Here is a 24,231-nt window from a genome sequence, read left to right as displayed (position 1 = left end):
AAGCTCTATGGTCTAATATTCATAACTGGCTCTCCATTAAAGTCCCTCAAATAAATGATTTTTCATAAAAGGTTTATTATCTTTGGTCCTATAATAAAAAACTCACACCATGACTTCCTTATAAATAATATCATTATACTTGGACACTTTTTTTATACACAAAGCAAAATACTCAAAAATCAAACCTCATTTTAATGCCTTTCACAATTTTTTTTTTACAATATTTCAAATCCCTTAAAATGTAAAAAAAAAAATAATAATAATAATAATAATAATAATAATAATAAAGCAAATAATTTGTTAAACATGATTGAAGAATTTACACTGATAGAAAAACCATAGTCCCTTTTAAATCTGTATTCTACTGTACCTTTCAGAGGTGTTGGAAAAAAAAACGATTTTGGCGATATCGATCGCGATATAAAGTCGCGTGATTCTCAGATTGATTCTAAATGCATCCATATCAATTTATTTTAATTATAAAGAAAAATATTATTATTATTATTATTATTATTATTATTATTATTATTATTATTATTATTATTATTATTATTATTATTATTATCATCATACATATGTTCTCATGAAGCTGTACACATTTACAGATTAGTTGTTTCTTAAGAAAAATATATATGTATGTAATTTTATTTAATATTTTTCTTCATTTGTGTGATGTTTTGTTTTTCTCTGTAGAGATTGAACTTGTGATTTTGACTTTAGTATTCTACTCTAACTATTGTTATTTCGATCTTTGTATATATGACATTCAAGTGCCTTGTTATATGTAAATATTATGTACTTTTGCTTAAAAAACCCAAACATTTAACAATTAAAAAAAAATTTAAAAAAAATAAATAAAGTTTCTGTAATTAATTATTAAAGAAAGGTTGAGATGGTTCGGGATTTATATCACCGTTTCCTGTTTAATGCATTTAAGCAGCGGACACATTGAAAAAATGTTTTTGTTTTCCTTTTATTAATTAAAAAATCTTATTGCGAGTTAACAGACTGCAAATACAAATTGTAACTTTCTAACTAGAGCTTTGTTACGAAGTTTGTTCAAAGCAGAATTAAATAAAATCACAAACGTTAATACTACTCTAGCTTGGTCCTGTTGTTTGCTAGTATTCTGTCAGCATCGAGAGAAATGTGTGTGTGTGTTTTTTTTTTTTAAATTTTTTTTATCGGTTATGTTCTGCAACATATTAAACTGAATTATTATAGCGGAAAATCTGTAACTCTATCTGGCAACACGGTTTGTATGTGGCATGTCATCAGCCAGGCAGAGACCGGTGGCGTGGGTTGCTCTTGTCGGACTGGAAATTCTTTCAACTGCTTTATTCAATAAATAACCGGCCAAATAATTCCAAGTTTTGAGGGACAAAATGACGGTACGTATCATAAACCAATAAACCAAACGTTAGACGGGATAAAAACGAGTTTGAAATATTATTTTTCTTTATGGGAAACACTTTGATAGCTTCTTAGCTCAGTTGGTGTTACAGTTTAACTAGCGTCCATTTTATCTGGTGACTGCTTGGTCAGCTGTTCAAAATGTTTGAAAAGGTTATTAAATTCGTCACATAAATTGTTGCATTGTGTGTTTTTTTTTTCTTGTGCATTTTGTGACTGTTTAACAATCACTTTTGATCAACATGTCACCTTTTGTGTATATATTAGTAATTCTGACTTCTTCGTGTCTTTGCCTAGTTCTGCCTCGTTCTCTTCCGTACTAGTGTACAAGACATGTTCCGTTATTGGCAAGAGGACAATAATACAGAAAACGTGCAAAAAATAAAATGATATAATCTTCAAAACCTGCATCTTAGCTTTTGCCTACTTTTACCGTCTGAAACATGACGCAGTCGGAAGTCTGTCACCAGGTAACAGGATCACCAGTTTCACCAGACCACCGGCTAACACGATCTGTACATCCAGTAGCCTGCATGACGTTTCACTGGGTCATATTTGGAATTAGAATCAGAATCAGAATCAGAATCAGAATCAGCTTTAACCTGATTTGATAAATAATTTACACTTAACCAAAGCATGTACATTTTGTCTACTCGCATAAACTATCACATTTATATTTCTGTTTTATCATCAGGAGCGCAAAGGAACAGCAAAGTTGGACTATCTGAGAAAGATTGAGTTGGAAATCCAGGAGAAATGGCAGAAGGAGAAGACGTTTGAGCACGATGCACCAAAGACACTGGGCGAAAGCTCAAAGTGAGTAGTAATGCTCATTGTATCGCACTAAAGAAGAATAAAGCTGTGTATCGATTGCTGCCAACAGTCAACGAGGATTTTGAGAATTATGCTAGAAATCTATGTACGTCTTTTAATTCACCATATGATAGTGTTCTCTTCCACTACTGGTTGAGGAATAGGGGTGGGAACCTCTGGGTACCTCACGATACGCGATACAAAGCTCATGATAACGGTAATCTCACAATATGACGATACTGTGCGATCATCGATTTATTAGTCAGAAATCAATCTACAATAATCTATGACATAACATAAAAAAGATTAAGTGAAAAAATACAATTTTTATATTATATCTCTGAAAGACAATAAATTGAAAAAGTGTCCTATGAACAGTGACACTATTTTAGTGCAACAGTTATGTAAATAAGTGTCAACATACCAATGTAAATGAATAAGTATCTCCAATAGTGCTTTCTGTAAGCAGCAAATAGGGTCTTTCTTACCAGTGACACCATTATAGTGCATTATTCTAGTAAACAATATATTGGTTCCTTCAACAGTGACAACATTTCTGTGAAGACCTACCTGCACATTTTAGTGAAAAAGCAGAAAAGGTTTTGAAAATAATAAAATAAAACTTAACCCCCCCCCCCCCCCCCCCCCCAAAAAAAAAAATTGATACTTAGCGTGAGCCTATTGATAATAGATTGTGCGAAAAAAAATATCGCGATATATTGCCGTATCGTCACACTCCTATCGAGGAATACAAAGAGTTTGAGGTTTCAATATTGCTTTTCAAAATAAGCAGGTAATTCTAGTCAAGCTACATGTTATGCTGCATGTACATTCTAATAGACGTAGGCATGTAGTATAATAATGATGATTAGAATTGGCATGCAATAAGACAAGTTGTTCAAAGCTTTGTTTTCTGTTTTTTTATTTTTTAAGTTTTACAGCCATCTTGGGCAAAGTACCTTGAACAGATATCATTTATATCAATGTTTTTTTTTTTTACCTCCTAGCAAAAACAAGTACTTTGTCACCTTCCCCTACCCTTACATGAATGGCAGGCTGCACCTCGGCCACACATTCAGCTTGTCAAAGTGTGAGGTAAGTTTTGAGACATAAAAGAAGTAAAAGAAGATTTTGATGGAAGGATAATCAGATGCTGTTATAGACTGTTTGTAGCTGAGACTTAGTGTTCATTTAAACAGACTTTTTTTTCTTGTTTGTTCTTGTAGTTTGCAGTTGGCTATCAGGCTTTAAAAGGAAAGAAATGCCTTTTTCCATTTGGGCTGCATTGCACCGGAATGCCAATCAAAGTAAGTGTTACAGTGGCGTAGCTGAAAGTAAAATAGCCCAGCGTAGACTTTCTTTTTACACATTTCTTCAAAAATATTTAAACAGTCCTTCTGTTCAGAATTAATGTTTTGTTATTCGTTCAAATAATGATTAACTATGTCCATCAGGCATGTGCAGACAAGTTAAAGAGGGAGATGGAGCTGTATGGGAACCCACCTCAATTTCCTGATGAAGTAGAAGAGGAGAAGGAGAAGCCCAAAGAATCTGATGAAATAATAATCAAGGACAAAGCAAAGGGCAAAAAGGTCAGCATGTGAATGACAGCATGATTACACAATTTGATTTAATGTGATACAATTTATTGGACTTTCTATTTTAACGCTGATTTCACTCATGCAATTTTTTAAATCTTCTGTTTGTCCTAGAGCAAGGCTGTGGCAAAATCGGGTTCTGCCACTTACCAGTGGGACATCATGAGATCTTTGGGCTTGAAGGACAAAGAGATCTCCAAGTTTTCTGATGCTGATCACTGGCTAGAGTACTTCCCTCCCCTGGCTGTCAAAGATCTCCAAAATATGGGAGTCAAGGTGACTGAAGTGACATCTATTGCACCCAAAACTGTCTTTTCAGTCACTAGTCTTGTCAAAAAACTTGATACTGAATAAAGTATCGATACCAAAAACTGGTAAAAGTATCGATATTTTATTTAAAACATTTTCAAACACACTACCTCATCATAACACTGAGTTAGCTGATGTCGGCATGGCTGCATCATGGCTAGTGCTGCTGCTGGGGGGGCTTCGCAACCAGGTTTAGTCAAAAATGAGAACGGAAAAAATTGCGTGTGGAAGTATTTTGTATATCAAGCAAACGCCGAAGGGAAGGCAACGGATTTCGACAGGCCTGTATGCAAGCAGTTCTTCAAAGTCCAGTTGCACTGTAAAGCATCTGAAAGACCAACACACGGTCTCTATGAGGAATTTCAAAAGGTCAGTAAAGCTCTCGTTTCAGCAACATTGAAGTATTATACAGTTATCATGAACATTAACCCAGCCGGCGACACGCGTTTACGTTAGACGTTTAACAATTAGCCGATAGCCACGTTAGCCCTCTCGTATTAAGCTAGTGGCTATGGCTAATAATAAAACGACCAACGTTAATGTGGGAGCTCGGCTGCAAGCGTTAATAGTCCTGCCTGTCTGTAACATGAACAGACTGTTTCATTCAATTGTTATGTTTCTCTTAAAGTCCCAGAAGCTGAGAAAGTCGACCAGCAGCTACTAGACCTGAGACTCAGCCTACCCTATCAGCCCTTTTTCACCAACAAAGAAATTATGCAGCCAAGTCACCAGAAGCACAAAAAAAACAGGGCTGTAGCCGAATACTTAAGCATGCTCATTTTTTTTAATCCTATTTTAATACCGTTATTATGATCAGAACAGTTGTTTTTAAATTTGGCTCATTGTTCTGAAAAAATGTTAAATAGTAATTGTTTTGCACTATGTCTTTATAAAACGTTATTTAAGTTTTAATTGTTTAGAGGCGCTGCTAAATTTTTTTTTTTGTTGTTTACAAGTGTTAAATGATGCACTACATTTCACTTTATTTAAAAATACTTTGTATACTGTTCATAGTTTGTATTCTCAACTTTATTAAAGGAAATTATGCTTCTAAATGTTTTCTTTTTTTTTTCCCCCTCGAGGTATCAAGCTTGAAATTCTAGTATCGTGACAGGCCTATTAGTCACATAGTTAATCAAACCTTGAGTAGATTCTGTCAATATTCGGGATGCTCTGACTGATTGATTGAAAGAATACGTTAAATGTGGAGAATTTGGTATATAATGTCTAGAACATTTTAACACAAAAAATGTTCCCGATGACAAACTGTAAAGCCTATTTTTTTAATTGATCATGTATTCAGTAATCTGTAATTAGCCGAAAACGCTTGGATTGGAGCAACTTTATTTCAAACCTCACATTACTGGTTCACATTTAGTAAATGCTGATCTATTGTAGGGTGACTGTTCTTCAGTATATTGGAACGTGCTGATGATGATTGTTAATTATTTCCCAGGTGGACTGGAGGCGTTCATTCCTCACCACAGACGTCAACCCCTTCTATGATTCCTTTGTGAGATGGCAGTTTGTTACCTTGAAAGAAAGAAAAAAGATCAAGTTTGGCAAAAGGTGAAATAAATGTATATACATTTGGTGACTAAATTAGAGAAAACTTAAAGCTAATTTATATAATATCAACTAAAGTCGTTCTTATCCACTTGTCCTTTCACTCACTCTGTTGGCTTCTCCTTTAGGTACACCATCTACTCCCCCAGAGATGGCCAGCCATGCATGGACCATGACAGGCAAACAGGAGAGGTAGATATAACCATTATCATTGTTGCAGATTATAATCCTTTCTTCTGGTTTTTCCACCAACAACATTTATACAATAACTTCAGATTTGAATCATTTGTTTTTTTGTTCTTAAGGGAGTTGGTCCTCAGGAGTACACACTCATTAAGATGAAGATAGTTGAGCCCTATACAGCAAGATTCAAGTCCAAGGTTTTTTACAGCAGGTAAGTCACGCTCTACCCTCAAACTCAATGTGGTGAAATAATAAAAATACAAATGCCCTTTGGTTCAAATACCTAATAGGGTTGGGCAATATATCGAGATTCAAGATATATTGAGTTTTCTGTTTTGGCGATTTAGAAATCTACAATATCGCCTATATTGATATATATACATGTATATATTTAACGTATTTTGTATTAAAATACTAGTTTTAGGAGTCACTGCTATCGCTACTTTTTTAGAACTGGATGGAAAGCACAGTGAGATGGATTTCTGAGTGCGTCCTAATCAAAACCTTACCCTAAACAAGCCACACTACGGAACTCACTCACACGTGCTGTCCCTTGTTATAGAAAAAGACTAAAGTGGCACTTATTGTGAAGCTGTGAATAGACGAGACAAATTTAACCCTGAATTGTCTTTCTGGTAAGACTTTGTTTGAATTAATATTATCGAGATTTATATCGTATATCGTCCTTTTGAGAAAAATAAGATCAAAATATGAATTTTGTTATGTATTGCCCAGCCCTTCCTCCTAATAAATAGCTTCAAGTCTCAGTTGGATACAGAAGAACAGGCCTGATGCTTTCTGCCCTCTCCGCAGTGGCATGAAAGGTAAAACCATCTTCCTGGTGGCTGCAACTCTGCGACCAGAGACTATGTTTGGACAGACCAATTGCTGGGTGAGGCCAGATATGAAGTACGTCGCCTTTGAGACGACCAATGGGGATGTGTTCATCTGCACCAGCCGCTCTGCCAGAAACATGTCGTTCCAGGGCTTCACAAAGGAGAACGGAGTGGTGCCAGTGGTCATGGAAGTACTGGGACAGGTACGAGTCACCTGGAACATAACTAGATTGTCTTTCTTAATTAATTGGGGTCTCGTTGTCTTTGGACTAAAATGAAGTTAAACTTTGAATGGTTTTTGTGTCCTATTAGGATATCCTCGGCTGTGCCCTCAGTGCTCCTCTGACCTCCTATAAAGTCATCTATGCCCTTCCCATGCTCACCATTAAAGAAGACAAAGGTACAGATTCTCCACAAAGCAATCAGACGCTGAGCTTCCTTTGCTTATTGTTTTGTTTATTTAAACGTATTATAGTCCAACCTGCTTGAAATGTTCATGTTTCTCTAAAGAGACACTTCATGCTTCATATCTTGCTTGAAATGAATGTACTGTGTTAATGTATTAAACTAAAGTGTTGCACTGCTGACATCAAATGATGGAGGGAGAGATTTTATCCCTGGTGTAGAAAAATTGCAAATACATCAAATCATTCTAATTGCAGCTCGTTTTTCCTTTACTTTAAAGTTTGTGTAAAGCAGAAATACATTTGTGTTATGAGTTTCACACCACAGAACCACGTGTCATTGACCACTGAGCCAAATTTGAAAGATGAAAAAAATAGCAATCATGGAAAAACAAGCAATTCTCTCTGCTCTGAAAAACTGGGGGCGTGTCAGTTAGAGGCGCTGGAACCACGTCCATGTGCGGGAAGGTCACCGCCTCTTTGTACTGTGTCTATGGGAGAGCGCAATGTGCTGGCGGCTCCAGCCTCGATAGTGCTTCTCCCATTGGTTTTTGCAAATGTGCATCTCTCCCGGGTAGAGTCAGAACTGCGCCCGCTAGAGGCGAAACACACAATCGCGGTGCAAAAAAAGTGCTTATTTCATGGAACCTGTGGCACCAGCAGATGCGTTTTATTCTTCCGAGTCTGAATATGTGGTTTGTTTTTGGCTAGGGGCCGAGTTGCGCCCGCTGGAGGCTGCAGAAGTTTGGTGTGCTTCGGCAGCAGGGTCAGGTTTATGCTAATGAGGGCTCCTTTATGTAACACGGCTATGATTTCTGACCCTCCTATTAAATCCTGAACACAGAGATTTGAAACACAGTTTGTGAAGCCTAGCTTCACAGTGAAGTTATAAGTGGTTGAATTGAATTTGCTTTAAACTGACTTTAAATCATTATCATCCTTTTGGGCCTTTGCTCAGCGAAGCCTGCTCTTTGTCTTCTTGTGCATGTTGAATCAGAGTTTCTGGGTCACTAAATGTTTTTGATTTGCGTCTCTTCCCTGTATGAATTAAGTGGTGTGAGGATTTCTGATGGATTTCAGTTTTCAGAACATTTGTGAGGCTGTCAAGGATTGTTTTATGTCATGATTTTTCTTGTGTGTTTCCCTCAGGTACTGGAATAGTAACCAGTGTACCATCTGATGCTCCAGATGATATTGCCGCGCTCAGAGACCTCAAGAAAAAGCAGGTGACCTAACAGACAATTTACTACGTCCCAGGAACTGGATGTCACATAAATGCACTACATTGACCAGGGATGTCAGACTTGTTTTAGTTGACCAGGTCGAACCAGGTCGATTTCAAGTTGGCCAAACAAGTGAAATTCACGCATTTGTTAAGTAATAAATGTGGAATTTTAAATTTGAACAATTTCATGTGTAAATGGTTATAAGTAACAACAATCTATTGGTCCTATTTTCCCTGAAATTATAAGTTCAAGCTAAATCAACCCTAGGATTGTTTTGTGGGCCAGGAAACAAGCCTTGGGTTTAACACACAAATTTTTAATGTAAGTGGGTTGGTTTCAGATCTGCAGGTAGTTTTTTCATGAATGTTTGATTTCAAACTTCAATTATATTTTTAAAAAACCAATATGCCAGCATTTATTAAAAAACATACAGAATGAAAAATGAAAACATTTTACTGAGTTTTTAAATGCTTTCCTTGTTATTTTTACTAATAAAAGTCTGTGCAGAACTAAGTTTGAGGGCTGGGTTGAAGCCTCTGAAGTGTATCCCTAATTTGACAACACTGGTTGGCTGAAATCTCCACAATGACAACACCCACAAAGAGATATTACGTGTGTTTGGATCTAAAAAGTTAATATGAATGACTCCAAAGACATTTCTGACACAAATTAGTAACTGTCATCTAAAGTTTAAGTTCAAGGATGTGATAAATTGGTAACACTTTCAGTTTTTAACAGATAAACAACTTATAAAAGAAGCCAAATCTGTTTCAAAATGTTGTGCTGATTAAGAAGACAAAAACTTCCATCTGTACCAAGTGCTCTAAACAACTCGTATGTTTCTAACCAACCACTCAGGATTTTTCTGTTTTCTTTAGGCGCTGCGGGAGAAATTTGGAATTGAGGATAAGATGGTGTTGCCATTTGAGCCGGTAAGCAGTTTGCTCAGCGTGCCGTTACTTCAGTGTGTTGAAAGATTAATTGTTGTGTTTCTGTTTGTTTGTGTGTGTGTGTGGGCATGCATGCCAGGTCCCTATTATTGAGATCCCTGGCTATGGAAACCTCTCCGCCCCACTGGTGTGTGATGAGCTGAAGATCCAGAGCCAAAACGACAAGGAAAAACTGACCGAAGCCAAAGAGAAGGTTTACCTGAAGGGCTTTTATGAAGGGGTGAGTTCCCTCAGTGCATAATGAGTAAAACTCTATTACATAGGTCAGCAAATTACCACCTCCTCTGCATAGGCCTCTTGTGGAATCAACTTGGGCAATATTTTTTCTCACAGATGCAAATCAAGTAATTTGCTCCTTAAAGTCAAACTAAATTATTCATGAACTGGCTACTGGCCTCGTGCTGCCTGCAGAGAGTTTGCTCCATCCATAACTGAAAAACAGTAAAGCAGGCCAAATATGCACGGCATACAAATTAGGTCTGGGTTTATGTTTGTTTCCTGTCCATGCTGTAATGACATTTTATGCTTGAAAGTTCACTCAAGAAGCTGCAAATTGATTTCCGGTTTAGTAATGTTTTAGTTTAAAATAAATTTGTGTGTGAATAAATCCCTGTTTCAGATTATGCTGGTTGATGGTTACAAAGGACAGAAGGTCCAGGATGTGAAGAAGCCAATCCAGAAAATGATGGTGGAGAAGGTGAGATTATTTATATCCCAATATCAAAATAAAAATCTCTTTATTTGTGTTATTATAATAATAACTCTGACCTCTAAGGTTGATTGATGCACATTTCTATTGTTTGTTGTGTTATTTGAACACAGGGGGAGGCCATGATCTACATGGAGCCAGAAAAGCAGGTCATGTCACGTTCAGCTGATGAGTGTGTGGTGGCTCTGTGTGACCAGTGGTGAGTGTGAAAACGGATTTTGAACACGTGTACGGTGTACATTTTAGGACATCCTCAGGTCTCAGAGTGAGGTATCAGGAAAAAACTCTGTCTTTTGTCAAACCAAACGGCCTAGGATGACCCAGGCTTCAAAATAAGAGTCATCAGACTAAACGGCCTCAAATAAAAACGCCTCATGCTGTAAAACATGGCATAAAATTGTATTTTGAAGAAACTGGAAAGCAACATGACTTCATCAATATGTCCCGCTTCAGATATGAAAGTTGAAAAAAATCTAAGATATATAATTTAAATGAACTATGTATTTAATAATGAAACATTTTGTTGATTTATCTTAACTTAATATAGTCATGTGTACTTTTGGTTCCTTCAAAATAAAACGTCATGTCGTGTTTTTCGGCGTGAGACTGTCGAGTCGGATGACTTTTATTTTGAAGCCTGAGGCCGTTGCATCTGACAGAGGTTTTGCTGAGTCATGAGTTTGTTTGGTCTGACAAATAACAGAGGTTTTCCTGATACCTGATACCTCACTCTGAGACCTGAGGATGTCCTAAAATGTACACCGTACACGTGTGTCGTTAAAACCTCAGATAGTGAAATCCTATTTAGTGTTTACTTCAGTGGCTTCCTTGACAGTCTGTGTGTATTTCTCTCACAGGTATTTGGACTACGGGGAGGCTGAGTGGAAGCAACAGGCCAACGAGGCCCTCAAGTCTTTGGAGACGTAAGTTGTTGATCTCCTTTTCATCAAATTACCATTTTTAAATATCCTGTGTATGGTGTGTTTGAATGTCTACAATGTTAAAGTTATTTTTTAACAGATTTTGTGATGAGACCAGAAGAAACTTTGAAGCTACGTTGGCATGGCTTCAGGAGCACGCCTGCTCTCGTACCTACGGGCTCGGTAAGATTTGTCCTTGGTGTGGATCCATAATGACTTTCCAGACTAATGTTATGAATAAATAATAAACCTGGATTCAATTCTGTTTTTGATGATGAGAGTTGTTTGTTAACCCTTTAACCAGATAAATCCAATTAAGAACAAATAACAAACAAACAAAAAATGTCATTAGAAATCATGGCGTGTCCAACAAAGCAGCAAGGATAGCCCAAATAACGCTACAGAAACACAATTTATAGCAAATGAAATGAAAAGCTAAGGATTTCAGTCAATAGATGGAGACAAAGGATCAGTCTGATCATTTACAGTTAAATCCTGCTATAAAACTAAAACAGCATTAGACGTCCCTTTTAAAATACCTGCATGGATTTTTTTTTTTTTTTTTTTTTAAAGAAGAAAATTTAACCTTTTTTCGGGGATGAATTGAATTCTAATAATTAGATTTTTGCATTGCACTTAGATAGAAGTTGGGTTAACATTTCTACAGAAAACACTTGTTTCACAACTTATGATAAGATGCATGCTTTGAAAGTTAAATTCATTTACATGCCGAGCATTAACTAGACTCATTAGTTCTAACAAATATATTTTATACTACGTTTTAGTTCATTAATCACTTTTCATTAATAGTTGATACATATTGAAACATTTGGTTTTGGCCCAGATGAGTAGTGGTAATTCAGAATTTTTGATTTTGAACTTAAAACTCATCAAACTCTCCCATAAAGTGATTCTGTTATTTATTTTCTATTACAGTAAACATAATCTCTCTTTTTTTTCTTTTTTATTAAATTTGATCCAGAAGTTCAAAACATATTAATAAAAAGCTTTACTACCTGACTCCTATCGTTAGAAGTAAGAAGATTTGGTAAGAATGGACGCATAAAATACATTTTCTTCAAAATAAAAGCATAGAATCTTATTTAGATAAATGTTGACTTTGCAAAATCTTGTACTCTACTGAAACAATGTCCTTGACCCACCCTTAGGGTCCCAACCCACCAGTTAAGAACCTGTTTCAAAGGACTGAGAGACAGAAGCCAAAGTAATTATTTGTGTTAAGTCTGGACTTTCTTCACTGCTTGTTGATAAAAACATAAAAAAATTAAAATTAAAACGGCAAGAAAAGTGTTAGGAAATTGTAAGCTGTTGGTGTGTTTTACAAAAAAGTTCATTATTTATGTATAAAACACTGAAGAGTTACATCTTGCTTTGTTTACAAGTGATTTCACAGTTCAACCTCCCGTCTGCACATTGTTTGTCCTGGCGTTAGTTCGTAGCCGTCTCCATGAGATGGAAAATTCATCTAGATGCTTCCAGTTACAGCAGGGCAGCAGCAGATGTCTTTGTTGATCATTTGTTTCTCTTTCCTGGTGCGCGCGTCTTTGTGCCGGCGTGTCCCCTCGGTTACCATAGGAACGCGGCTGCCTTGGGACGAGCAGTGGCTGATTGAGTCGCTATCGGACTCTACCATCTACATGGCTTACTACACTGTGGCCCACCTCCTGCAGGGAGGGGTGCTCAACGGACAGGGAGCCTCTCCACTGGCAATCAAGTACAAATGCAACACACGCACAGGCATAACGATCGATAAATCTGTCATAGCTACAGTACTGTGACATTCCTCTGCTTAATATACAAGTTAACTATACTAACTATATTAAAGCACTGGTTCTCAACCTTGGTGTTAGCAACAATTTGAGCCCATTTTTGCTTATTTTTACAGTTTTTCTGCCACTACACCAAACTTGCCATATTTTAACCTATTTTCTCTAAATTTTCTTGCCATATTTTTGCTCGTTTTTATGCATTTTTGCTACATCACTCCCATTTCTGCCACTTCTCTATCAAATTTAAATCCCTTTTCTGCAAATTTTTTCCACTTTAAAGACATCTTCGGCACTTATAAACCCTTTCCGACACTTTTCCCACCTAATGTTGCATATGTTGACCCGCTATTGTCACTTTTAACCTTTTTTCACCATATTTTGTGCTTATTTTTTGCCAATTTAACCACATTCATGATTGGTCAAGTTCATTGTTAGCCAGTTTAAACTCATTGTTTCAATGTTAACACTTTCAACTCTTTTTACCATTTTTTTTGTCCATTTTTACTCATTGTAATTTGCAACTTTTAACCAATTTCTGTGGTTTTTAAAACCCCATTTCACCACCTTTTTCACCATTTTCTAGTCACTTTTAACCATTTTATTTCTGAATGAAACAAGGATTTACATTTTTAAGATGACTATATACTATGGTGCAAATAAAAATAAACTTCTTGGATAACAGTGGATATTATTCAGATAAATAAATGTGGTTATCACAGATTCATAGATCAATTGACGATAATATTGTTGACTTTATGGGTGTGCCCCAAAAAGCTCTCCCCCTTTATTCCCCCTTATAGACGGCCCTGTCTCCACATGACTGTTCTTTAATGTTTTCATTTCTATGTTCAACCACCTTCAGCTACAGTGGGGGTCCCAGGTCTCTGGTCCCTTTAGTTTGGGGTTCATGGGCTGAAAAGGTTGGGAACCACTGCTTTAAAGAAGAACGATCACTTCCTCACATTAAAGTGCTAATTATTACTTATGAAAGTGTGAGCCATTTAAAAATTACCTACATATATACAGGTGATTTTGTAATCACAATCAGCCCACATGTCTCCAACCTTTCCATCATTCTTTGCTTACTTCTCCCTCAGGCCCGAGCAGATGACCAGGGAGGTTTGGGACTTTATCTTCTTCAAGATGTCCCCGTTCCCCAAGACAGACATCCCCAGAGAGCATCTGCAGAGGCTGCGGAGGGAGTTTGAGTACTGGTACCCTGTGGACGTACGAGTTTCTGGCAAAGATCTGGTGCCGAACCACTTGTCTTACTACCTGTACAACCACGTGGCCATGTGGCCCAAAGACAGGTGAGTTTTTTTATATTACATTTTCAATAATAGTTTACGCACAAACACTGAAGAGCAGCTTGAGAACTATCATGCAGGTGTTGGCTGCAGTGGTAGTTCTAATTGAAAAGAAAATCCCACTGAGAACATTTTTCCACATCCACAGTGGGAAGTGGCCACAAGCAGTGCGAGCTAATGGACATCTACTCCTCAACTCTGAGAAGGTGAGTTCAAGTTGTGGCGAGAAATGAATAGATTGTACATGCTGTTTCTGAACCTGATCATCAGATAGATCTTAACCATGCATAGAATAAGCAAAGCTAGAGGATGGACTATTATTATAGATGTGACTTTGATAAAAGATTCTGACCTGTAAGACATGTTAGTAGTTTACTAGTCGAGGGGTGCAGTGTTGCTTTCCTTTCCATCAGATGCTTGTTTGAGTGACTGGCAGATTTTATAGCTTACATATTTTTTAAGACTCATACCTTCCTAAGTTTGTCAGTTTGCATTTTGTTTGAAGTTGGTAAACAATCAAACAGATGGTCCAACTCTACAGTCACATCGTACTTAGTTTGCTACTAAACTTTCAGACAGATTCTGACTGCTAGCATCTGTTGTTCTGATTCCCCAGATGTCCAAATCAACAGGAAACTTCCTCACGCTCTCCCAAGCCATAGACAAGTTCTCAGCGGATGGTACAGACACTTTCCTCTTGATTGGTCTCCCTCGCTATGTCTCTGATCGACGCTCCTTGATTGTTTAACAATCTACTTTTTGATATTTCTGCTGTGTGTTGATGATGAGTCAGAGTTGCACAAAGCGTGCACACAGCACATTGGAATGTGTTCCTTCATTGAACTGGTCATTGCATTTGAATGTACTGGGAGCATCTATTATTTCAAGATAAAGACAGGGTTCTCTTTAAGGGATACTTGGTGGTTAAGCAGTGCCTCCAGGATTTCACGATGTTGCAACTATTAACGCAAAATCAAGCAAACTTTCCCACAACTTCGCTGACAAAAACATAAATATGCAGCCGCTTATCGTTATTTTTGGCATTTTAGCGCTTGTAGTTGCTACGGAAGTAGCAGAGGATGTACTATGGACTTAGACATGTATACTTAGATGCTGCATCGACTGCTGCCGCCCACTAGAGCGATACGTCTACGCATATTATATTTATGCTTTGCGCTGCTTACAAGGAACCTATGAAGAAGAAAATTTCTATGTCACATCCTGTTTTCATCCGGTGCCGGGAGAAAGCTTTCAATGGAGTCATGTGCGACAGAAATACCTTGCATTTGCTTACAAAAATATTGGCTAAGGACCCTGCAAAACAGTACCCGACGTTGCTTCATAAGAGTGTAGGTAGACATTTTTTGTTCAAAATGCAATGTTATCATCGAGCAAAAGCGGAAGTCGTCTATGGACAAGAATTTTGCTTCTGCAAACCATGTCAACAGAATGCAAGCCAGTGCACAAAGAGAACAAACAGAAATCACACAATATCAGTACATAGAGTATGTTCGTTAATGCTTTGTATTTTTATTTTTTTGTTACGCCTAAAGAAATATGTCTTATTGACATATTGGTTCATGTTATGCACTTTAAGATTCCTTAAGTTCAGTATTGTTTACTGACTTCTGATGATCATATTGATTAAAAGCTGTTACACCTTTTGTCTGGTCAATATGTATTTATAATTGGTAGAAATAATTAACTTAATTGTGAGTATGTTTTAGGGCTGAAAAAAATTGCAACTTTTTACCGCAATTTTTGGAAAAATGGCCCGTGAAATCAGGCATTTCAGCCTGCAACAATCACAAAAAATGCCCGTGAAATCCTGGAGGGACTGGTTAATATTGCCTCTTTTTTAACAGTGCCCTTTGGATCACTATTATTCCAGCAATATTTGCATTTGTTTGTTCGAATTCCTCTAGCCAGAGGTTGTTTTGAACAATGATTGATTGTTTATATTTGGAGGAAATTCTTCCCAAAAACACAATGAGAAGCAGTAAAGGTGTAAATGGTGAAGATGTGATTTTTGTGCATTTGTAGGATCAGGATTAAATATTGTGTTTCTGGAAATCACTTCAAAACTGTTAATGCTGGTGTGAAAAGTGATTCGTTAGGCTTTGTTTGAAAGATCAGCATCTTGTTAAACTTTCAACTTCTGGATGACTCAAATTTTGTGTTTTTTGCTGATTAGTAGAAGAATGTGTTCTGTAAGCCAGCTGTGAAAGACAGCCGATAGATAAAATGATGACTCAGTTATCTCTGCTGGGTAGAAGTTGAAGATTTGGAGCAGATTTTGTAAGCAATGTGCAGATGAAAAGGATGATGCATAGTTAAAATCCAAATGAAACAGACCATGGAAGGCTTCATTCTGCAGGTTTTTTCGCTCTCGCTCTGTAAGCAGCTCCTTCTCTACTGGCTCAGGTATGCGCCTGGCGCTCGCTGACGCTGGGGACACGGTGGAAGATGCCAACTTTGTTGAGACCATGGCTGACGCTGGCATCCTGCGCCTCTACACCTGGGTGGAGTGGGTGAAGGAGATGATTGCCAACCAGAACAACCTGCGAACTGGACCTGCCGACACGTTCAACGATCGCGTCTTTTCCAGGTTTGGTGGATGAATGAAGGCTGCTCGTTGGGGCCGAGTTTTATTCTGACAGCTTGGAAAAATGTCAAATAGGGTCTCTAGATTTACTACATTCAGGCTCCTACCACATGATGTATATGAACTTTAAAAAGATTGTATCTGCCTTTTAACTTTATGCCTGCTAGTCCCTGATTGTCGGCAGGAAAATTACCTAAAGGAATGAATGTGTTGAACATATTTTTTCCCCCTATTCCTCAACACAATAAGACATTGGCAGGTTTTGTGTTTGAATCTAGCAGTGAGTAAGCATGGCCACCAACACTATGGCAGAAAGACCCTTAACCCATAAAGTTGATCCCCAGTGTCAGCCCACTGCACAGACAAAATTTCTCCACGGTGATAAATAAAGATGCTTTAAAGCTGATATCTGGAGTTTCTGAGAAATCTCTGTTTATGTATGATTCTTTTGAAAAGCAAAAAAATACCTTACTACTCTTTTACTATGGCCTACTTACTGCTGGTGGTCATTCATATACATTAATGTATGTCACACCTTTGTCCTATTGACCCCATACAAATGTAAAAAAGTGCCGTGATCACCCAGCCAATAGGCTTCAGCTTCCCATTGATACTGTCAAAGTGAATGCGTGTGCGTAAACTGCACGGAAACAAGGCCGCGCGTTACAACAGCAAACAGGTAAATATGATTTTCGCGCTTACCCCAGAAATGTCCATCGCCAAAAGAATAACAGTGACCCATAGATCTATATCAATGCAACCCGATGCAACCTTATGTTCCACAATGCGCGTGCAGAAAAGTAGAGGCGTGGCTTCTGGTAGATTGGCAGAGGCAGGTGGAGGAAGTGGAGCGGTTCAAGGCGGGACATCGAGACGTTTCTCAGAAACTGTGGATAGCAGCTTTAACATATTATCACTCATTACTTGGCAGTAAATGAAGCTGTTCGGGAGAAACAATCTCCATTGCTCTCTGGTGGCTTATTACTGAGCAATAACAGCAGTAATAATTATGTTTTAATTAAGATTAAAAAGCACAAATAAAGAAAAAGAGAGGATTTAGAATTTAATGTCATTTTTTTTCCTTGGATGTTTCTGTTTGCTGAACCCACTTCTATCTCTGGGACAAGCAGAGACAAAATTTCACCACGGTGATCAATAAAGATAAAGATCAATTGCTCCCTGGTGACTTATTACTTAGTAATGACTATTTTCATCAATATTAAAAATACACAAATAGACAAAGTAAATCAAAGGCTTTAGAATTGAATTTTTCTTCCTTAGATGTTTCTCATTTGGCTGAACCTTTCTTGTCTATACAGTGAGATGAACGCAGCCATCCTGAAGACAGAGCAGCACTATGAGAGGATGATGTACAAAGAGGCTCTAAAGAGCGGCTTTTTTGAGTTCCAGGTAGACGACTCGCTGTAATTCCTTATATTTATACTAAACACTGAGTTTTTAAAGTGATACATTTACTGTTCAGTGCCTATTATATTTCATGTTACAAGCCTTGCAGATGGCTCAATAATGGTTACCTACCTCATCTATCGTTGAATTTATCCTTCTGTTCATTGTGTAGCCAAATACATTCCTGATCACCCTTTGATGTGTGCATTCAGGCAGCTAAAGATAAGTATCGAGAGCTCGCCATCGAAGGCATGCACCGAGATCTTGTGTTTAAGTTCATTGAGAGACAAACTCTGTTGCTGGCCCCCATCTGCCCCCACCTCTGTGAACACACCTGGGGTCTGCTGGGAAAGGTACGGTTTCTTTTCTTTTTTCTTTTTCTTTTCTTTCTCTCTCCCCAGAAGCATTTCATGTAAAACAGACACGTGTGTGTAAGTGGAACAGTTTGACTCCTTGTGTTCTTTCATGTTCCTGATGGCACCTGGCAAACCTTCCAGCTTTATGCAGACCTACAAGAGAGCGGCTCCCACCGCTCTTTGAACCGTGTGAGGAAGCTGCAAACACGTTTTGATTTGCATGTCCACGGGGAGCCTGTTCTTACTCTCCGTCTGTCCCACAGCTAACGAGTGCCACAGCATCGCGTCTTTTCAAAAGCACAGAGGGCCAGAAATATTTTTAACACCCAACTTTATGAATATGAAAGCGCACTGCTGAGTGAGAAATGGGTCTTTGAAATGTTGCTTAGCAACAACTGAAGGCCCACAATTGCCCCCCCACCCCCCACCCCCCGCAAGCACATGTTTAGCAGTACTGGTTAAAAAGCTCAGTGAAAATAGAGACTCGCACACATTCGGTCTGTGACAGGATTGGATTCAATTAAATTTTTCAATTACAATTCATGTTCAATTATAACTCAATTATGTTTATAGTGGTCAAAATTAGTCAATTGCTATTACGTTTTCAATTACTAAATTTCAATTAATTAATCACAATTACTGAGCCTTTAATGAATAAGCCCATAAAACATAACCTTCCTCTTGTGTTAGCTTTCTGTTAGCATCTCTTATGATAACGGGTCAGTTTAACCCATGTCTTAAATCAGCTGTAAAATACACTACAAATATTATCTATCATCTATTTTGTTTCTCATCTCTTGGTTACCTTATTAAGGCTTCCTAATCAATGAAAATATTGGAATAAATATTCTTGGTCTGTGCTTCCGAGCTTTTTTTTCTGTCCGTGTACCCCTAGATTTTTATTTCCAAATATGAAAACAATCGAAAGAGAACCGACCGCCTGGTAGTGGGTAAAGTTGATATGAAATGTATTTTAATGAATGGTAACTACTTATGTCTCAGCCATAAAACTGTAACATTTTTGACCAGTTTATGTGTGCTTATCATATTTGAACTAGTTTTTAGGGTCTTTGATAGCCTTATCTTAGGGAAAAAACCCTCAATGTTTCCATTTTTATGCCTTGTCACTGACGTTTTATAGAATTTTCATGCCAATTACAAAGTTACAAACTCTATGATTAAAACCACAACAGATTTATTCAATTATAATTATAATTATAGTTGCATAAGAACTGCAATTATTTATAAATTACGCGATTACAATTAGATTTGACCCCAACCCTGGTCTGTGGTTTAGATTGCAGAGCCTCTGCATTCAGTCTTTCCTCAAAAACTGAAAAAAAAACAAATAAATAGTTTTACAACATTGCCTTTCTTTCACTAACTCCTCATGGCTTTTTGTTCTCCTTTGCTTGACTTCCTTAGACGAGCTCCCTGATGAAGGCGTCGTGGCCAGAGGCCGGGCCAGTTGATGAGATTTTGATTCGATCCTCCCAGTACCTGATGGAGACCGCCCATGACCTCCGTCTGAGGCTAAAGGCGTACATGCTTCCCCCAAAAAACAAGGTAAAAACAATCCAACCTCACAGTTGTTCTTGAGTTCCTGCTTTTGATTTGAAGTGGGTCATTAATTTGAAATGATTTCTTCAAAAAAATCCAACGCTTGCCTCCAAGTCCAGCTCAATAAACAATCTGAAATAGAATGATCTCTGAGCCTTTTCACCTTCAGGCATCTAACAACTTGATAACTTCTTTGATTGGGAGCACAAACTATGCAAAAGAATAGAATAGTAAAAACTTCACTTAGAAATCTGAAAATATGGTGCATTAACAGCCAAAAGTTGAGTTTGGGTTTAGCTAGTGATCATCATTTCAGTTTGAACCTTTAAGCATCATGTTTGAGGTTTTTGTTTCCTGGCAATAAAACTTTGAAAACTAAGGAAAATTATGACTCAGAATTTTAAGTACACTTTCTTTGACTTTTACACTGGCAAAGTTGGTTTATTATTTAAGTTTGGCATGCGGTAGGTTTCCTTAGGACTCTGGAAAAAACAAAATGGGTATTGAGCTGATTGAAAATGTTCAATACTTCCTGATCCAGGGATGGGGAAAGAACAAAAGGGACAATAACTGAATGATGGTAATATTTTCAACACACTACATGGTTTAAACAGAAAGGAGATTCGAAGCCCGTGGCTAAGCCTTCCCACTGCACCATCTACGTGGCAAAGAGCTACCCTCCATGGCAGCACAGCGCCTTATCCCTACTCGGCAAGCACTACAAGGTAAACTCTGTCTAAACCCAGCCCTTTATTTTTATTTAGTTTAGTTCCTACTTTATTTCTCCTTTGTGCTGTGTGTTTCATGCGTGCTGTGTTTCCAGAGCAACAACGGGATTCTTCCTGACAACAAAGCGATAGCGAACGAGCTGGGAGCCCAACCGGAACTGAAAAAATACATGAAGAAAGTCATGCCTTTTGTAGCCATGATCAAGGTAAACCTGTAGGAAGCTCGCCTGCAGTATTAGTCGACGTCCATCCACATCCTCCTCCATGTCTCCTGGACACACTGTTGTCTTTGTGTTTGCAGACTGAACTGCTTGTGATCGGCTTATTGAGTGCAGTGTTTATTTCAGCTGAAAAACTGCCATTGCAACATATATATATATATATATATATATATATATATATATTTTATTGCCTTTTGTGTCAAATTAGTCTTTGTGATGGAACACTTTGAACAAGTGTTACATTAACTTTACACTGGAATTCCAGTGGATTCAAAGTGTTTATTGATTCAGAAAATACAACGTTTTCATGCTAGCCTGGTCCGCCTTGTTTGTTGCACTTGAAGAGGTTTTTTTTTGCTCCAGGTCTGGATTTCTCCATATATGCTGAAATAATACCAGATTAAATGAATGCAGCTACTTTTTTAGGCCATATACTCAAGTTTTTCAAGTTGCTTTTTTTTTTGTTGTGTTGCAGCAATCCAGCAATTTTTTTGTTGTGTTGCAGAAACTGAATCATGCTCATGATGAGCAATATATATTTAGCTCCAATAATATTGTGTTTAAACCTAAAAGAACAATGAATGCAGTGACATCCTGTTATTCTATCAAAGATAGTAGATAAGCTTCTTCTTTTAATCTGTCAGGAAAATCTGGAGATGAATGGATCCCGAGTCCTGGACCTGGAGTTGGAGTTTGATGAACGGGCGGTTCTCATGGAGAACCTGGTTTACCTGACCAATTCCCTGGAGGTAGGATTCAATCATGAGATGTTTGTGCTAGCAAAACGCAGCTTTCACTGCTGTGGAACAAAGCTGTCAGTGTTTTCTTCATCCGTCACCGACGAGCGACGAACAGTTTCGAGATGTTTTGGGACTTTCCACGGAAGGCAAAACTTCAGCATTTGGCTTTGCTCAAAAGCAACGTGGTTCTCGTGCTGTGCTCTTTTTTTCTGCAAAGAAGGAATGTGTACAAGGCTGGGCTGTTAGTCAGGAAATCCTTTCAGGTTTTTTCTTTCTTGCAACAAAAGTGAATCAATGTCAAGTCCACGAGCTATACTTGCACACAGGTTCATGAGAGAGATGAGTCCATTTGGAAGGGCTAGAAAGATATTTATTCAGCGTTTGGGTCTGCAGATTACAGAATACCTAACGATGAAGACACAGTGTAGGCCTCAAAGATCAAAAATCCTGTTAAGAAGGGAGTAAAAACACTTTTCAGCCTTTTCAGTCTGCGACCCCCAAAATAAAGGTGTTAGAGACCAGGGACCCCCACTGTACCTGAAGGTGGTTGAACACAAACATAAACGTTCAATAACAGTAATGTCTATAAGGGGGAATAAAGGGGAGAGCTTTTTGGGCCCATTCATAAAGTCGGCAAAATTGTGGTCCATTGTTCTATGATTCTGTGATAACCACATTTATTTATTTATTTATCTGAATAATATTCTCTGAAGTGTGTAAATTATTTATGCCGTAGTATATAGTTGTCTTAAAGATGTAAGTCCTTGTTTCAAAGGTTTGAAAGGGACCAAAAAGGGTGGAAAAGGTGGGAAAAAATTTAGAAAACATCAGAAATTGGTAAAAGTTGCAAATTAGAGTGGCTAAAAATGGACAGAAGGTAAAAGGGGTTCAAAGTGGAATAAATGTTGGGAGGGAACAATTAAACTAATTAGAAGGTAGGAAATAGTTTAAACTGGCAAAAAAAAATGGGCATGACAAATTGTGAATGTGGTTAAAATGGCTAAAATGAGCATGAAATATGGTGAGTCAATATATGCGAAAATTGGTGGAAAGGGTTTATAAGTGCGAAAAATGTCTTTGTTTCGATCATATGATCTTTGATTTATTGATCAGGTCAGCTCATTTTTCCATGTGTCCTGACAGTTGGAGCAGATCGAAGTCTTGTTTGCATCTGAGGCTGACGACAAAGTGAAGGAGGACTGTTGTCCGGGGAAACCTTTCTGTGTTTTCAGATCAGAGGTAAGTTGTTTTGATTTTTTTTTACTGAATGCAAACATCTAATGTCAGTGAGTTGTTCAGTTTGTGGTGACTGTGCGTTTGCTTGTTTAAAGCGTTAATACAAAGTGTGTTTTGTGTCTGTGCTTCCCTCAGCCTGGAGTCTCCATCCTTTTTATCAACCCTCAGCCGTGCAACGGGCTGTTTTCTACAAAGGTGGAAGTCCGACAGGGGGACAGCGTGGACAGCATCGTCCGCAGGCTCGCCAAGGTCAACAGACTCATTAAAGGTTGGCGAAATAATTGGATACACACTTCAAATTTTTTGAGTCATTGCCAGGAATTTTAAATGAGGGGTTTTAGCATGCAAAAGCATATTTTATCAACCCAAAAATATCTGTCCTTATTGTTTAAATCCTCTGCTATTCACTGCTAATAAAGTTTGATTATTCTGTCCTGCTTTTTGTTCGACTCATCACTCTTCTCTGCTTCTGCCCCGCCCCCACTTTACTCTTTGTACGTCTCCTGACTTACCAATGACATTGTCTTCCTCCACTCCATCAGATCTGTCCAGAGTGAAGCTAATGAGGTATGAAGACCCCATCCTGGGACCACGCCGAGTGCCTGTCCTGGGAAGGGAGGAACAAGGCAAACTGTCCATCTCCAACAAAGATGTGTTCAACGTCAACCTGGAGCAGAAGAAAGTCACTGTGGCCGACAGCGGCCCAGCTGTCAACATCGGGGACACTTTGGTGTATCTCGTTCATTAAAACAACTTTCACTGACATACGCACACAGGCAAACACATTGAGGAGGATTAAATTAATCTGTCCTTTTAATTCAAAGTGACAAAACATCGATATATAGATGTCAGGTTTTTTTTTCATGTGTTACACCTAAAAAAAATAAAAAAGCATGACAGTTTCAGTGTTTGACCTGGCGTTAAAGAAACCTGTCAGAACATGAAATGTTTCTATAAATCTCTGCAGGTGGATATTTGACTTTTCACAGAAAACATTTAATTTTTTTTTTTTTTTTTTTTACAGCATCATAAAGTTTGTAAAAGCTCAAATAGTTGTTACAATTAAACGTCCGGGGTTCATTTATCAGCTTTGTCCTTGGTTGGAAAATAAAATATATGAAATAATGAACCGACGTGTTGTTTTTCTCTGTCTTTAGAATCATAAATTAGACTCATTAGACTTTTAAAGGTGTGCTGCAGTATTTAGTAGTGGATTTGGTCCAAACTCCTACACACTTAGGATTTGACTACTGAGTTAATTCCTTATCTGATTTGCCTCTCACTAGCCCTGAATCATTTTTGTTTAAGCCCACCTGTGTTATTTTGGGAAACGAGGATATTAGTTAATCTGCTG

General features: G+C 37.8%; 1 protein-coding gene across 1 annotated transcript; it reads left to right on the top strand.

Moving 5' to 3' along the window:
- The first annotated feature begins 1,263 nt into the window (after positions 1-1,263).
- On the top strand, positions 1,264-24,006 carry lars1b (leucyl-tRNA synthetase 1b). The gene is made up of 32 exons (XM_028466544.1): positions 1,264-1,391; positions 2,108-2,229; positions 3,234-3,321; positions 3,453-3,533; positions 3,681-3,818; positions 3,939-4,100; positions 5,590-5,702; positions 5,828-5,891; positions 6,005-6,093; positions 6,696-6,921; positions 7,031-7,118; positions 8,272-8,348; positions 9,227-9,280; positions 9,378-9,518; positions 9,918-9,995; positions 10,121-10,206; positions 10,865-10,930; positions 11,028-11,110; positions 12,524-12,662; positions 13,815-14,027; positions 14,173-14,230; positions 14,641-14,704; positions 16,449-16,632; positions 17,949-18,039; positions 18,249-18,389; positions 19,818-19,958; positions 20,567-20,677; positions 20,776-20,886; positions 21,546-21,650; positions 22,785-22,880; positions 23,013-23,145; positions 23,420-24,006. Exons 1-32 carry the CDS (start codon positions 1,386-1,388, stop codon positions 23,623-23,625), a joined length of 3,555 nt encoding a protein of 1,184 aa, XP_028322345.1. The 5' UTR covers positions 1,264-1,385; the 3' UTR covers positions 23,626-24,006.
- The last annotated feature ends 225 nt before the right edge of the window (positions 24,007-24,231 follow it).

This window comes from Gouania willdenowi, chromosome 14 (genome assembly GCF_900634775.1).
Source record: "Gouania willdenowi chromosome 14, fGouWil2.1, whole genome shotgun sequence".
NCBI lineage: Eukaryota > Metazoa > Chordata > Actinopteri > Blenniiformes > Gobiesocidae > Gouania > Gouania willdenowi.
Note: the sequence above shows the minus strand (reverse complement) of the source record. Positions and strands in the feature narration are given on the sequence as shown.